Below are 15,261 nucleotides of genomic sequence, written 5' to 3' on the forward strand. Positions count from 1 at the left end.
GGTATCTGAGTGGGGATCAGCACAGCCCCCTCTCGAAACAGGCGAGAGGGGTGGTTAGGGGAGGAAGGACAGGGAGGTAACGGAAGTCCCCACACTGGGCCAGGCAGGACCTCGGTGATGGAGTAAGCTCATGTTGCTGTTACACAAGCCCAGTCAGGGTCAGACAAGGGATGGACAGGTGGGTATATTTCTGTATGCTGGCATTTTTCCTTCCTCCAGTGACGCAGGGGGGAGGGGGGCTGCAGGGTTTGAGACCCATCAGGGCCTCAGGGCCAAAGGCTCCAAGTCTCCTCCCTTTACACAAGGGTACCACCAGAGGCCACATGCTTGACCACAAATCAAAGCTCAAGTTTCCGGTGAGAAGGACCCAAGCTCAAGAAGGCTGGCTGACCTGCCTGAGGCCACACAGGATCCAGACAAGCGCATTCTAAATGATGGTCTTTCTTCTAACACAGTTCAGTGTACCTGGGACTTTGGGGTTGAACAAAGAGAGCTTGGCAGGGCTGCTTTTTAACATTTGAACCCAACTCTGGAAATTGCTGTTTGAGTTGTTCACCCTTCAGAGGCTGTCATCCCCAAGCCTCCAGCCTTCCAGCCTGGCCGCAGCCCCTCCTAGGATCCCAGCTGAGGGCAGGGAAAGGTATCATTGAGGTGAGTGGGCCGTGGCCTTTTAAACTGTGAAAAGTGAAAGTGGCTCAGTCATGTCTGACTCTTTGAGACCCCATGATCTGTCCATGGAATTCTCTGGGCAAGAATACTGGAGCGGGTTGCCATCCCCTTCTCCAGAGGACCATCCTGACCTAGGGACGGAGCCAGGGTCTCCCTGCACTATAGGCACATTCTTTACCATCTGAGCTACCAGGAAAGCCCATTTTAAAGCGTGTTGGAGCTAAAGAGAAAGGGAGCTTTGGGGTGATACCAGGGGACTCCCCAAAGGGAGCCTCATCCTCCTTGGATGTGACTTCCCTGTGCCCCCACCTCTAACATACACTTTCTTCCCCCCACTGCAGCCTCACCCCCAAAACCAGCACCCCCCAGGAACGAAACCCACTGCCCACACCTGCCCCTCTGGCCCTGCTATGTACGGCTTTGGCTCCGCCAACCAGCCAGCTCCCAGCCCGCCTCTTCTCTCCTCCCTCCTCTAATTCCACTCCAGACCCAAGCTAACCAGGGAAGGATCTCTTCAACCAACAAGCCTGGACCTGGTGGATGTGGCACCTTCTCCCCACCCAGGGCAGCCTGCCCTCCCCCGAGCAGTCGACCCCCATCTACCTTGATTCCTGCCCAATCCTGACCTTTCCCTATCACTCCCAACCCCTCTATCATCAAATAACTTCACAGGATGGTTTCTAGTAATGAAATGGCCCCAGCAGCTCCCTCCCATAAGCTCTGGCCAGACCTCCCACCCCCCAGCTGATGACACTGGGGTGCTCAGCCTTGGCTTACAGAGCAGGAAGGCACCAAAAACACCCTCCCATTTCTCCTTAGCTTTGGAGCTAGACTCTCAGTGTCTACCAGGCTTCCTCCAGGCCTGCACTCCAAATGAGCTCACTTGCAAAATTTAGTGACCAAATAGTATTGCTCCCGTCTCTGGCTTGTAGCTATAGATCTCCAGCTTCTCTCTCACACAGAGTCTTGAGTCTTTCTCACTGAGATGAACACATTTTGGAGTTTGTCCAACAAAAGTCTACATTTGTTTCTTTCTGAACTCAGAGTTGAGGATTGGGTGGACATCAGGCAAACGTGTCAGGATCCAACAACCACATTCATCTACTTTGCCTCAGTAAGTTTCATTTCTGGGAATGTATCTTAAAAGAAAAAAAATACAAAATATAGGGGGGGAAAGCCAACATATAAAGATATTTATTGCAGCTCTATTTATAGCTAAAATAAAATGCATATATATATATATATATATAAACAAACATCCAACAAGAAAATGCCATGCAGCCATTTTTTAAAAAAGAATTCTACATCAACACTGAAAAATACGAGAAAAAAGTAGAAGTTAAATACACATTTACAATTTTGTAAAGAAAATAAAAAGTGCCCATGGTGGGGGGGGGGGGGGAATGGGGGGGGGAAGCCTGTTATTTTCTTTTTCTCAAAATTTCCCCTTATCATTTCTTTCAAAGCTGCCAGCAAAGTGGTGCCATCCTAAACCTCCCCCAAAATCTAATGTAGGAAAGAAACCTTGAATAGGCCTCCCTTAAGAGAAGAAACTGTTGGCTGGACCTGCTTGGCGCTTAGGATTTCCATGCAGCATGACATGGGGGTCTTAGGGAGGAGATGTGATGGGAAAAGCCCAATTCTTCTGTCTGTTCAGAACAGTCTCTTAGATGGAAGGACAGGGAACTAGTGACCGTCAGGCAAAGAATCACGAGGACAAAGGGGATGTCGTGTGTGGACAGGCTCTTCCAACCACAAGGCACTGTCTACTAGCAAGACAGCGCCAAGGAGGGACGGGTCAGCCAGAAGAACCCAGACTTGGAGTCTCAGGGAAGCCCAGCATGAGCCCCAGGGGCTGTTCAGCACCTCTTGATCAACCAGGGTTTTGCTGTCCTCAGGGCAGCCCTAGTACTGCTGGCCAGGAGTGAAACAGGATCTCCCTATGCTGAGCTGAAACAGGCTCACCTCTGCCCACAGGCCCCTCTTCCACCTGCCACATAGAACGACCCAGAATCACCCACCCCTGGGGTTCGCCCTGTCACTGTCCGCACTCATCCCTCATGTCTCCCTTTTTCAGGCCAAACGCCTGCGTCTCGCAGGGTCCATTGCCCAGTCCAGACTGTCCGCCACACCGCTGCTCTCTTCTGGATGCCCCTGTGTTTTGGGAAAAAAACCCAAAGAGAGGGGAACAGTGCCAATGACCAAAGCCCTGTGACCCCCCTGATGATCGTCTTCCCGGCTCAGCCTTGGACAGAATTTGCTTTTCTAGCAACTACACCTCACTAACTGATCTTTGACCTTCCAGTCAATCAAACCACCCTTTTTTTCATCTGGTTTACAATCCTTATCCAATGTTCATGCAGGTGGTGTTTTAAAGGGAGGAACTGCATTGTCTAAACCCAATCTAGGACCTCCCGACTGGGGCACTTAAACCTCTCTGGGGAAGGCTGAGAACAGTCATGTCAGGGGGAAGGAGACGCAAGACAAAAGGACATTATTACGGTGCTTTTTCCGTTTTTCTTTTTGCACAAAAACAGTCCATTTATTCAAGTGTTCTCCAGCACAAGTACATTAGAAAGGAGCTTTATTATATTCTTCTGGGCACAAAAAAAAAAAATGTGATGAAGGCGGAATTGACAGACTTTCTACATCTGCTGTACGCACTGACCTCTTTATAATTATTTCATAACAGCTATGTCACGAGCATCACTTACACAGAGATACAACAGGACATGGGGGCGTGGTGGTGGGGACCCACGCAGGGCCTTCTCACACCCCCTCCCCGATGTCCCAGAACCAGACTGTGAAATGTACATTATTATTGTCAATAAATAGAGAAGCAACCCTAAAAAAAAAAAAAAAAAAAAATACAGTGGTGAAAGGATGCTGGAACCAGGAAGAAAAAACAACAACAACAACAACAAAGAGTCAGAAGAGGAACTGAAGAAAAAGGAAAGAGGGCCGGGAAGGGAAGGGTCGGGGAGTAAGTCCTGCATTTAGCTGCGTGGAATGTGCAGTCAAAGTGTTCTCCCGCCGGGGTCAAAGCGAAATCGTCTGTAACAGTAAAAGTTATTACCAAATCAGCTACGGAGTTTATTCTTCAGTATGAATACATGATTTCCCACAAATAAGTAAGCACCCGCTGCTTCAATGCCTCAGCTAAAACACATGAAATCGCTCATTCAGTTTTCAAGTACAAAGTTAAAATGCCTTTTTAATAATAATATATCAGAGTAAAATAATAGTCTCTTTTAAACTCCACTACAAGGAAACAAAACAAACAGTCATTGTCCAGACAGCAGACTTAATTTAACAATATATATTTTTAATAAAATGTTTTAGCACCTTGTTGAGTCACCTCCTCCCTCTGCGTATTCTAAGGAATTTCGGTATTTTTGTGGTTGGTTGGATTCTAGGGCTGTGCTACCAAATCAGTCTGTGAAGTGAAATGGGACTCCGGTGATGCTTTCGGATCCCTGCTCATGTTCTCGGGCCCAGGGCTGGAGGCCATGAGACTGGAGGTTGAGAAAGCCACCCTCCCATGCCCCTCGGGGGAGTTTTCCAGTTAGGGGAGTTACAGGAGTCTGGGGGCTTCCGCCAGGGCAATTTCCGCCAGTCATGACCAGCCAAGGACCTTCCATCCTTGTCCTCACTGCTTCTGACCTGCTTGTCTGTCCCTCTCCCCTGGACTCCACTGTCAAGGGCCAGCGGTGAACAGGAGGTGGCCAACCAAAGGCCTGCTCAGCTGGGTCTCTGGAACACACAGTGCAAGAGGGGCTGACCTCACATCCTAAAGACCCCAGCCTTCCTTTACCAAAATGTAAAGATCCAAGAGCTTCTGCTAGAACAGTGGAGTCCATCCTTGATATAAACCTGTCCTCTTTCCTCTTAGATCCTCCAAACACTTGTGGTTAATCCTTGCCCCAGCAGGGAACAGCCGGGCGGGGGTGGGGAAGGGGTGGGGATTCCAGCTCCACGCCATCCCTCCAAAGGTGGAGGAAAAGAGAGCTGGACAACTCCAGTGTCATCTCTGACCACAAGCGCTGGAAGCGTCCAGACTAGACCCTGCCTGATGACAAATTCAGATTCCTCATCTCCCAGGATCAAAACAGGGCCTGGCTAGGAACCCAGTTCTCACCAGCATCTGGGCTCTGCTAACCACAAGTAACAACCAGCTCTCATCAGATCTGATCGCGGTGCCAGGCAGGTCCCATGGCCCTAACTCTGCAAGTTCCCTGAAAACGACACCTCTTAAAGACACCCTTGCCATAGCATCTCTGCACCAGGCAGGACAACAGGAATTCAAAACCGCCTCCGAGACCCACTTTATATATAACTTTTGTCATCAGTGAGATGAAGACTAAGACTACTCCCTGGATGGCAATGCTGAAAGAATCCTTTCCTTGTTCCTGTTGTACACCATCCTGTGCTGGAGATGGTGCTATTCCCATCGAGGTTTCCCCAGAATTGCCAATTGCTCGGGAAGTAGGGGGAGACTAGTTCAATGTCCACTAGCCTTCCTTCCTGCTGGGTCGGCCTGTCCCAATCCACATCGTACAAACTCATTAAAAACCCACACAGGCACCTTCGCCAGCCAACCTCTCCCAGGCCCATCTCAAAAGCAAAGCGGCCCCCCGTACTCTTTTGGGAAGTATTTCTAGAATGTTCAACAGCAGGAAGATTCTGAGGTCTAAGAAAGAAAAACAGACAGTGGCACACCCGGGTGGCTGTCCTCTGACTACAAGACCCCACCAGCCTTCACCCCCAGCTCCCAGCCTACGTGCTTCGGCTGGTCCCCAGGGAAGGGGGTCGGCACCAACCAGCTCGAGGCCCCCAGAGTACAGCAGCTTATGGCCAAGGACCAGCTTCCTCCTTGGGCAGGCAACCCCCAGCTCTGTGACCTCAGCCAGTTCCCCCAGCCCAGAGCCACGGATCTCTTTGGCACCACACTCCACTTGGCACCTGCAGTAAGTAGGGGGTACCACCCTAAGTCCCTGGAAACCCCCATTTCCAGGAATTTGTAAATGAGCCTGCTCAAGAGAAACAAAACTCCACCAAGAACATGCTCCAGAATTTTCCAAAGGCCTTCCTGGTTTCTCCCACTGCACTGCCTCTACCAATGATCCCCCACCTTAATCCACGCACAACCTTGACCAGGCCTGTCCAAGCACAACTCTCCTTTAGAAGGTATACCCAGAGGCACCCCAGGGGTTGGAAGGAGATTGTGAAGAGCACCCCAGCCTGGCCAAGTTGGCACATTCCCAAGGTCCCCTTGGGACTTGCCAAGTTCTACTGTGGGACCAAGCCCCCAGGTGTGGCTGGAAGAAAAGCTGGCAATTGTTAATGCTCATCCCTGCAAGGGGGCCTCTGGCCAAGTCAGGTTGCCAGACCAGGAGGAAAAAGGATCAGCCACAATAAGCAAGCTGGCTGGCCCACGCTGACCCCTCAAGGCTTGCCACATCCTTGGCTACCAAGTTTCTTTCCCATGCAAGCTCCCTGGATGGAACTTGGGCCACTGGGAAAAGCAAACTCCTGCACACACATAGCCTAGCAGAACAGAAGGTCCGCAGAGGAAGAGACAGTCCTGACACGGGCTGGGAAGACCTTAGCATCGGCCGCCGCCAGGGGAGGGAGCACCTTGGACTGTCTGCGCAGCCCTCCTCCCCCGCCCTCCAGAGTTGTGCTGGTGGGCTCCGGGCCGGGAAGATGGAACCTGGCTGGAGGAGGGGGTCAGGGTGAGCACCACAGTTGGGTACAGATTCCAATGAGGGAGGGGCAGAGGGAACACCCCCCCACCAGCTGCTCCAGCCCCGGGGGAGCCCACCGTCACCACCTGCCATCACGGCATGGAGCTGGCAGGAAGCAACTGGGTATGATCTTAAAAACCAATCTGATAAGGAAATGAGTAGCTTGGGGTGTGGGACTAAGCAGCCCCTAAAAGGAGTGGGAGACCATGGCCACCAGCTGTGAGCTTACTCCTGAGCAATGAGCAGGGATTCAAAGCTTGGTTAATTTTTTTTTTAACAAATTACTAATTTGCTTTATTCCAAAGATGAGGTTTGCTGTCCCATTTCTTTCCAATGGAAGCCCCCTGGCCAAGACAGCCCTGGACGTCAGATTCATTTTGGACGGGGGAGAATAGGTAGGGGGAGCTGAGGGCTGACTTGACTGGTGCCTAGGGTTGCAGGTCAGTGTCACAGGTTGCTAACAGAAGAATCTTTTGACATCACCAGGGGCAAAAGAGATAGAACGCTACCTGCTAGAGGAGAGCACCTGCTAAAAGAAAACCTCCTCCTTTTCCTGTCTTCAGCACCTAGCAACTTCTGGGATTGACAGTCTACCTGCAAACAGGGCAACAGAGGTAAAGAGCTGCAGGGCCGACTCCGCAAAGTCCTGAATCCTGGGGAGAAGAGCACTGGGAGCTCCCTGGCTGTGTGTGTGTGTGTGTGTGTGTGTGTGTGTGTGTGTGTGCACGTGCATTTGTTATGCATCGGTATAGAAACATGTTCCTGTGTGTGCGTGTGGGACTGATTGATTGGTGTGGGGCTTGTCTGCAGTGGGGCCCGAGACTCAGCCTTCTAAGCCTCCTTCCCCCACTCCCCACGACATAATATTTCTTATACATGACCCTATCTATGTATTTATATAGCGCCTATCACCATAGGCCCTATCTTTCTAGGGATGCGAACATGGGACCATGTGCTTGACAGCACACCTCCCAGCCCTGCCAGTCCCAGGAGGTGCCATTCCCCCCTCCCATTATAAAATATATATCTCTATATGCCACATATCTACACCCCATCTATTCAGGCAGGCGTCTGCCCATTGGGCCCTCACCCTGGAGCCACCCACGCCATCCCTGCCTACCGCCAACGCCAGGCCGCCTGCCTCGGTGGGAAGCGGAACCAAGTGTCGTGCACTTGGGGCTCCAGGTGCTGCCGACTCGAGGTAAGAGCACAGCTTTCATCAGACCAAGTACTAGAAAAAAAATACACACCACTCCGATCACACACGCGAGGAGAGAGGGGCCTGGTCCTCCCTCCAGCCCTGACACACGTGACTCGAGAGGAGGGAAGCAGAAGAGAAGAGGGATACGCCCGGAAGGCCGGCCTCAGGGACACCCTCCCTGGCCGCTCAGCTGTTGCCCACCACGCCTGGTGGCCCACCTGGCCCGAGGGGTGGGGAGCCAGGGCACCAGGGCCACCACTAACTTCGAAGCACCCTGCTCCCCGCACCTTGGTTTGAAACCTAAAGGGAGGGGGGGTTGGGTTTTTGTTTTCTTAAAAGAAAATCTGAAAACAAACATAATTATAACCAGAACCATAAGAATAATTATAACAAAAGGTGTCATCAGCCTCCCAGTATAAAACTGCAGCCTTTGGAGATGACCAAAAACATCACATTCCAGGGGCTGGAAGCCGCCTTGTGCACAGAGGGTGGATGGCGGGGACCTCATAAAAGAACACACAAAAAGCGACTTAGACAGGAGAGCACCAGTACGTTTTGTATGTTTTTTTATTTGCTCCAGGTGGGGTCTGAATTGTCACTTGCCCGCACTCTGGATTTTTTTTCTGATCCCACCGCAAGGAGCCCTCAAATCGGCTAATGTGAGAAATTGGGAATGAAGACCCCTCATCCTGCCATCTTGCCGAGGGAGTCTCCTTTTCGAAAAAAATCAAAAGGTTATTGCGTGAGCCTGGATGGATCCCACTCTCAGCTTTCCACGGTCCCAACCACCGAATCTCACCCCCCTTTTTTGGCAGGGAGAAGCGGGAGAACGCTGTTCCCAAATTCTCCTTCACACCTTGTTAAACACCAAGGGGAAATCAAACACCCCACCACGGAAACGATTCACCTCCAAGCTGTCTCCCTTTCTCCATCCTTGGTTAAAACCCTTTGCACATAAGGCAACGTGGAAGCTGATGTTTTTACTCATCTCGCTGTTGTAAAGCACCATTATGAAGTCGGGTTGTACAGTAGTTAACAGTACCTTTTATATATATATCTCATTTCTATCATATATATATAAACTGTAAACAAGAGGTAACAGCGGCTTCTAGAAACTGATTTTCTTCAAGGTTTCCTGTGTGGTAGGCACCTGAATACTGTATAAAAGGGTCTTGTGTGGTGTTCTCGTCTCTCTGCTGCTAGTTGGGTTGTGATCTGCATGACCAGGAATGGTGCTGGCAAGACAGCTCAGTGGCTGGGAGGGGCCTCTGCCTCCTGAGTGTCTGTTTTCTGTCCCCTGCTTGTGCTCCTATCTGATCAGGCTAGAGACAACAACAAAAAAAAGATATATAGTAAAAAAAAAAAAAAAAAAAATCCAATATATAGATTTCTATAGAATTTCCTTTTTTTCCTTCTCTCCCATCTTTCCTCTGCAAGGTATGGTTACTATTTTTCGTTACTGATTTTTTTTTTTTTTTTTTTTGCTGCAATAAACCCTCTTGTTTCAGTCACAGCAAGAAACAAAAACCCAAACAAACAGAAAACCCCTCTGAAAAGAGTAGAAAACAAAGGTTTGACCAGAAAAAAAGGGGGTAGTGGGGGTAGGGAGGGAGCTTGGTTTTGTTTTTAAATAGGACTGAAGATTAACATCGAAAAATCAGGAGATGATGTCCAACCCTTTTTGCAAGGCAAAGCCCTCCGGAATTTCCGCCTCTGTGGGGTTTGTTTGTTTTGTTTTAAATTCCTTTTTCTCTTCTGGGTGCTGATACTTCTCTCCATCCTCACGTTGTTGGTGTTTTGTTGTGTTTTGTGTTTTTTGTTTGTCTATTTAACCTTGTGTCACTACCTCGATTTGCCCTCACGTCCCTTACACACAAGCAAAATATTCCTTCAGCGGAGCGAAGAGGTGGCGGATGACCGGCACGCTCCACGACCGGCCCAGCAGTCTCTGCCTCGCCAAGCGGCTCATGTTGGAGACGTCGGTATAGTGGACAGGGAAGCCAAACACCCTGGGGAGAAAAGGCAGAGAGGGGCAGGGGTCAGCGCCGGCCTGGGGCAATCCTGTGTCTGTGATAACCAATTCGAGTCTCAGGCGCCTGGCTACTTTCTGTGGGTCCAAAGGCAAGTTAAGGTGATGACTGTTGAGAGATTCACCACACAACAGAAACAAACGTGTGTGCGCTCAGTTGTGTGTGACTCTGCAAATCCCATGGACTATATAGCTCACCAAACTCCTCTGTCTATGGGATTTCACAGGCAAGAATAGCAGAGTGGGTGGCCATTTCCTCTTTCAGGGGATCAACCCAACTCAGGGATCAAACCTGCATCACCCGCTTGTTTCCTGCGCTGGCAGGTGGACTCTTTACCGCTGACCCACACAGGAAGCCCAGAAACAAAGTCAGTGTTTGTGAAAAACACATCCAGGACACGCTTCACCTGAGACTGAGACCCACAGTGGGCATCTCAAGTCTGTAATAAACACACACCCCTGTGTCTTCCCAACCCCACCCCTGGACGACGGAAAACTCTGCAAGGCTCCCAACTCATGCCTGATGCCAGGAGCTTCTGCTTGCTCTGGTTGTGTGTTACATGTCTCTTTGTTTGGCTAAATCACAGTTACCCCAAGAATGAGGACTCAAGTCCAGTCTGCACAAATGAGGGCACTGAGGCTGTAAGGCCCATTTGCTCCCATGCTGTCTTGGTCTACAAAGAACCTAACATGAGCGGCGTGGAGCAGGGAAGCTTCTGCAGCTGCAGTGTCTCCTTGGAGGTGAGCAGGACTGCTGGGAGCCAAGGCACCAGGGACAGATTCCTAGATGCCCCCTAGTTTAGCCCAGCCTCACAATCCAGAGTCTTCCCCAGGCACCAGCCATGTTGGGAAATGCCTGGGAAAATAAACCCACCACTCACACGATGTCTGCAGGGGATCTGAGCCTGGCACAGAGGCCGGGATCCCACCCCCCACCAGCACAAAGAGTGGGTACCTTTCCATTTCAGTGCACCATAAGATGTCCTCTTTCTCATTCATGAAGACGGGGAAATGCTGGTCTTTGCCCTGCTTTATGGAGTTCGACCTAGTAGTAATGGTCCTCACTTTGCTGAACTAGAAGATGGGAGAGGAAACGGGAGATGAGCACTCATCCGCAGCTGACAGCGACTGCCACGTCCAAAGCCTACAACGCCTGCTCCATCCAGGGGCCAGGGTTTCCCTGCTCTTCCTCCTACACAGAGGGCACCCAGCTGTCCTCATTCCAATCCTGCTGGCCAAGGACTAGAGAGACAGCAGCTTGAGTCACCATCCTTCCCAAGTCTTCTAAGAGCTGTTTTTCTTCCCAGGAGTAATGATTTACAGGCAAAAGGATGCCAAATTACCCAGGGGTGCAAAGACACCCCTGGGGTGCCAGCAGTCCCAGGAGATTTCTCCAGAGAGAAACGGAACTGCCACATCATAGGAGAATCTGCTCTGAAGGCTCATGCAATGATGATCCTGGCCTGGTAATTCAAAAGCCCAGGAATCTTGGCCAAGACTCCTTAGCGTCTGCCTCCCATGGGACCAGCGGGGCGATGCTCAGCAAGCAACGGTTGTAAGCAGCAAGGATTCCAACCTCTTCCCCTGCCCTTCAGGCTTTCCTCTGGACCCTCCCCCTCTGGCCAACTGCAACCCCGAGTTGCATCCTCCGCAGGCAGCACACAGCCCTGGTGCCGCTCCAGCGCATCCTGCCCTTCTCCTTACCCCTAGCAGAGGGCTTTGATGCTGGGGCTAACCTTGGCTATTCGGCCGTGCTCCAGACACTCCTGCAGCTCCAGCTTATCATTCACAGTGGATGCCAATGGCCTAGGAGGCAGGAGAGAGAGGGTAACGACCGAAACCAGGAGAATGGCAGGGATGCACTCTCGGCACTGACCCAGCAACCATCTGATTCACATGGAGAAGTAAAGAACCCCCATCAAACTCCCCCAAACACAGGTACAGACACTGTGGCCACTCACGGACACAGGGCCATCAAGCACCAAATCCTTTAAGGTAAACTCAAAAGTGGTCCCAAACTACAAACAAACAGATAACGCCTGCCTGCCAAGAAGGGGAAACATCCAATTATTTTTAAATCTGTTCCCTAAAGACTGCATCTGAAAAGTACTCATCACGAAGCAAGCTTTGGCATGACAGAATGTTCTGTATTTCGACTATGGTGATGGTTACAGGTGTGTACGGCAGATGACACTCATCAACTGTACTTACTGTACTTACTGTAACGGTAACTGTACTTACATGTACAGTTAACAAGAACTTAAATTCTGCCCAGTCCCCAGACGACTAAAATTCTGCGACACTAAACGTGTCACTTCTCAGAAGGTAGACCAGATCACTAAGCATCACTTTCGGTGATGGCCTTTTCTGACATTTAGGATTATTTACTAAAGGTTTCACGTAGTGGTCCACCACCCAGGACCCACAGTCAAACTGCACCTCCGAACTCCCCTCTGTTTATGTGCACATGTGCATACACACACACACACATCCTGTACTTTGTCCCTTTGTGCTTGTACTTTGTCCCCTGCAGTACCTCCGCTCCTCCTGGAAGCTCAGAGTTCTAAAATTTTAGGCTTGGAAGAAGCAGGTAAGAAAAATCCCACAGGTCCAAGGTCTGTCAGGAGATAATCACTTAGTGGCTCTATAAAAATACTAGACCACATAAGCCAATCCACCCTATCCAATATTCACAGACATCCTGGGAAGGTTAGGGGGACACCAAGATAGTTTTTAGGTCAGGTGCCCACTGACCCACCTCCTTCTGAGCCACAAGCCCTCAAGAAAGACAGGAGCTTTGCCAAACAGGTCTGAGACTGGGAAGTTCCTAAAACCTTCTGCTATTGGCAGAGAGGCATAGTAGATGACTGAGTTCAGGTTAAATGGTTCATCTAATTTATAAGGAAACCATGGAGATTTAAATCCACACTTGGGGTGGGGGGTGGGAGGCGGTTTGGAAGGGAGGGGACACATGTAAGCCTATGGCCGATTCATGCTGATACATGGCAAAAATCACAATAGTGTGATTATCCTCCAATTTTAAAATAATTTTTTAAAAAACCAAACTTAAAACACTCTGGAAAATACTTCTCTTTGTAATATATTATCGCAATTGGGGGAGTCTCCCTCTGCTTCTAAACTGCTGACTCTCAACCAGAATTCTTTTCTCCTCATAAAGTGAGTGAAGTCGGCTCAGTCGTGTCCGACTCTTTGCAACCCCATGGACTGTAGCCTGCCAGGATCCTCCGTTCATGGATTTTCCAGGCAAGAATACAGGAGTGGGTTGCCATTTCCTTCTCCAGAGGATCTTCCCGACCCAGAGATTGAACCTGGGTCTCCCGCATTGGAGGCAGATGCTTTACCAGGGGAGAAACCTGGTTGTCTCTTCTCATAGGCCTTTTTATGACTATTACACTGAAGAAATGAAGTTTTCTTCATTCCGGGACATTAACATCCCTGTGCAACCTACACAAAGGGCATCTTCCCAAAAAAGGACTTGATGCTGACGATGCGTGTGAACAGTTAAGTGGAGGAGGATGCTCTAAGCTGTGTGGTGCCTGCTGTTTCAAGACAGTGTCTCCAGAGCCAGTATGGCCCAGCAATGGGCACCACTCTTCCCCATTCCCAAACACATCCTCTGTGGCTTTACCTCAGGAAACTAAGGACTAGCTGACTCTCAACACATCACCAGTACAGGAGAACCAACCCTGTAACTCAGCAGCACAATATATGGTCTTCTGTGTCAAGAGTGTGCTTTTTAAAGGTCCTATCTGAGACCACTAGTTTTTCGATTCTTAGCCAAGTTATTTTCTACACCCTGACTCCCCTTCTTCCTCAAGGAAAAGGAAAGACAAAACTTGGCAGAGCAGAAAGCTGGTCTGCAGGGGAGGCTGGCCACCCCTTGCGCCATCATCCTGCCTGCAGACACCCACCCACGGCCACCTGGACACGGAGCTCTCACCAACCTGTTCATACCAGGAAGGTTCCCCCAGAAGTAGCGGGCCCTGTGCGCAGCTGACACTTCTTTGGCATCAATCATCACAGGGTTGGACTATAAAACAAAAGAGAGAGATGAATATTATAGCGGGCCAAGAAACTTTGTTAGTTTAGAGCCTCAAAGGCTCTCACTTCTCTCTCAGGAGGCCACACTGTGATAGCCTGAAGCTCCCTGGAAAAGCCAGAATCAAACTCAGCTACATTCCACATGCTCCCACGGGAACATTCTAGACCCGCACATGGTCCACACTGCCAAGATGGAGAGGTTCTATCTGCACTGTTCCATGTAGTAGCCACTAGCCTACCAGGTGCTGATGGCTAGGTACTTGAGGAGGCTGGGGCGACCGGGGAATCCTAACGTCAGTTTGAACACCACATGTGGTGGATGTCCACCTCATTGGACCACACAGCTACAGCTAACCCGGAGGCTTTGGGAAAGAACATTCCAACAAGTGTGGAAGTCTTTACTGCATGTCCCGATAGTGAGCAAAACAGATGCCTGCTCCAACACAGTCAACAACCAGCTTGAGGGGTCTGAACCCAAGACTTGGGCACATAGACTGCTCAGCCAAAGAAGGGCTCTGGCCCAGAAACCCTCTGCACAGGCCCAAACTGGGCTCAGCCAAGTTGGGACCCACATTACGTGAAGTAAAAACTGAGATAAACCGTGTTTTCTTCCCAGGTGGCGTAAAGCACCCATTATGGAGGCTGGGAGTGAGGACAAACCATCCTGGTTGGGAAAATTGATTCTGGCATCTCAAAAGGATCCCCCAGGGAAACACCACACAGACCTCCAAGCCAAGTCTGGCACTCCACCTTGTTTATGAAAGTTAGGTCCTCCAAGCACTGAGGCCACACTGACATACCACCTCTTAAGAGTGAGACCACGGATTCTATCAGGGGTGGGCTTCCTCCTCGCCTACTCGGGAAGCCCAGAGCTTCCCACCGGGCCCCTTGCAAAGCAGAAGTTCCCAGTCCCCAGCTCCACAATGCAGATGAGATAGGGATAAAGCAGCAGTCCAAGGTAGAAGCCATTAGTGAGCTGGCCAAACCAAGGGTGCTGGCTATACCTCGAGAAATCGCGAGATGTCCCTCTTGTCACTAACGCCCATGGCCACCACATTCTCAAAGAGCCAGAAGAAGGGGCGGTCATCTCCCTCCTTGGGCCGCGCATCATGCAGGAGGCGGTAGAACTCAAAGAAGAGCCGGCCAGTGCCCTCTGAGAGGTCGGAAGAGAAAGCCATCAGCTGGGGCTGTCTGCAGGAGACAGTGGTGTGGCTCGGGCACGGGGAGGGCAGGGTCGTTGGGAGTAGCCGTCCCAGGGCAGAAATATCCAAAGAGGAAACCGATGTGCGGAAGCGCCAGCTCAGGAGGCGGAAGGGCGATGAGGCACCTACCGTAGAGTCCCTTGCGGGCAGGATTGACGATGGAGAGATCATTGCAGGGACTGCCCCCAATCACCAGATCGAACGGGCCCCACTCCTGGATCTGGGAGGATAAAGGTAATGTGATGGGCCTGATGTCCAGGGACAGAGGCGGAAAGGAAGAGAGAAATGATCTGTGAAGTTGGCAAAAAAAAGTACTTCGCTTGGGAGAGAAGAGACCAGATGCTTTGTATG

The 15,261-nt window shown here is 50.5% G+C and overlaps 1 protein-coding gene across 17 annotated transcripts in view; it reads right to left on the reverse strand.

Annotated features, from left to right (window-relative positions):
• Positions 1-3,175: 3,175 nt before the first annotated feature.
• The window catches only part of DNMT3A (DNA methyltransferase 3 alpha), a 104,508-nt gene continuing 92,422 nt past the window's right edge, over positions 3,176-15,261 (reverse strand). For 13 of the 17 annotated variants that reach the window (XM_027966565.2, XM_042245882.1, XM_015094252.3 and 10 more), the window contains 6 exons: positions 15,040-15,130; positions 14,713-14,861; positions 13,612-13,697; positions 11,383-11,452; positions 10,602-10,720; positions 3,176-9,626 (listed from right to left, as the gene is read on the reverse strand). In XM_027966565.2, coding sequence (XP_027822366.1) covers positions 9,485-9,626; positions 10,602-10,720; positions 11,383-11,452; positions 13,612-13,697; positions 14,713-14,861; positions 15,040-15,130 — 657 coding nt within the window. In that variant the 3' untranslated portion in view covers positions 3,176-9,484. The remainder of the gene's footprint in view (positions 9,627-10,601; positions 10,721-11,382; positions 11,453-13,611; positions 13,698-14,712; positions 14,862-15,039; positions 15,131-15,261) is intronic. The other 4 variants (XR_003588659.2, XR_006059125.1, XR_006059124.1 and 1 more) reach the window with 4 other exon arrangements.

This window comes from Ovis aries, chromosome 3, assembly GCF_016772045.2.
Source record: "Ovis aries strain OAR_USU_Benz2616 breed Rambouillet chromosome 3, ARS-UI_Ramb_v3.0, whole genome shotgun sequence".
Lineage (NCBI taxonomy): Eukaryota > Metazoa > Chordata > Mammalia > Artiodactyla > Bovidae > Ovis > Ovis aries.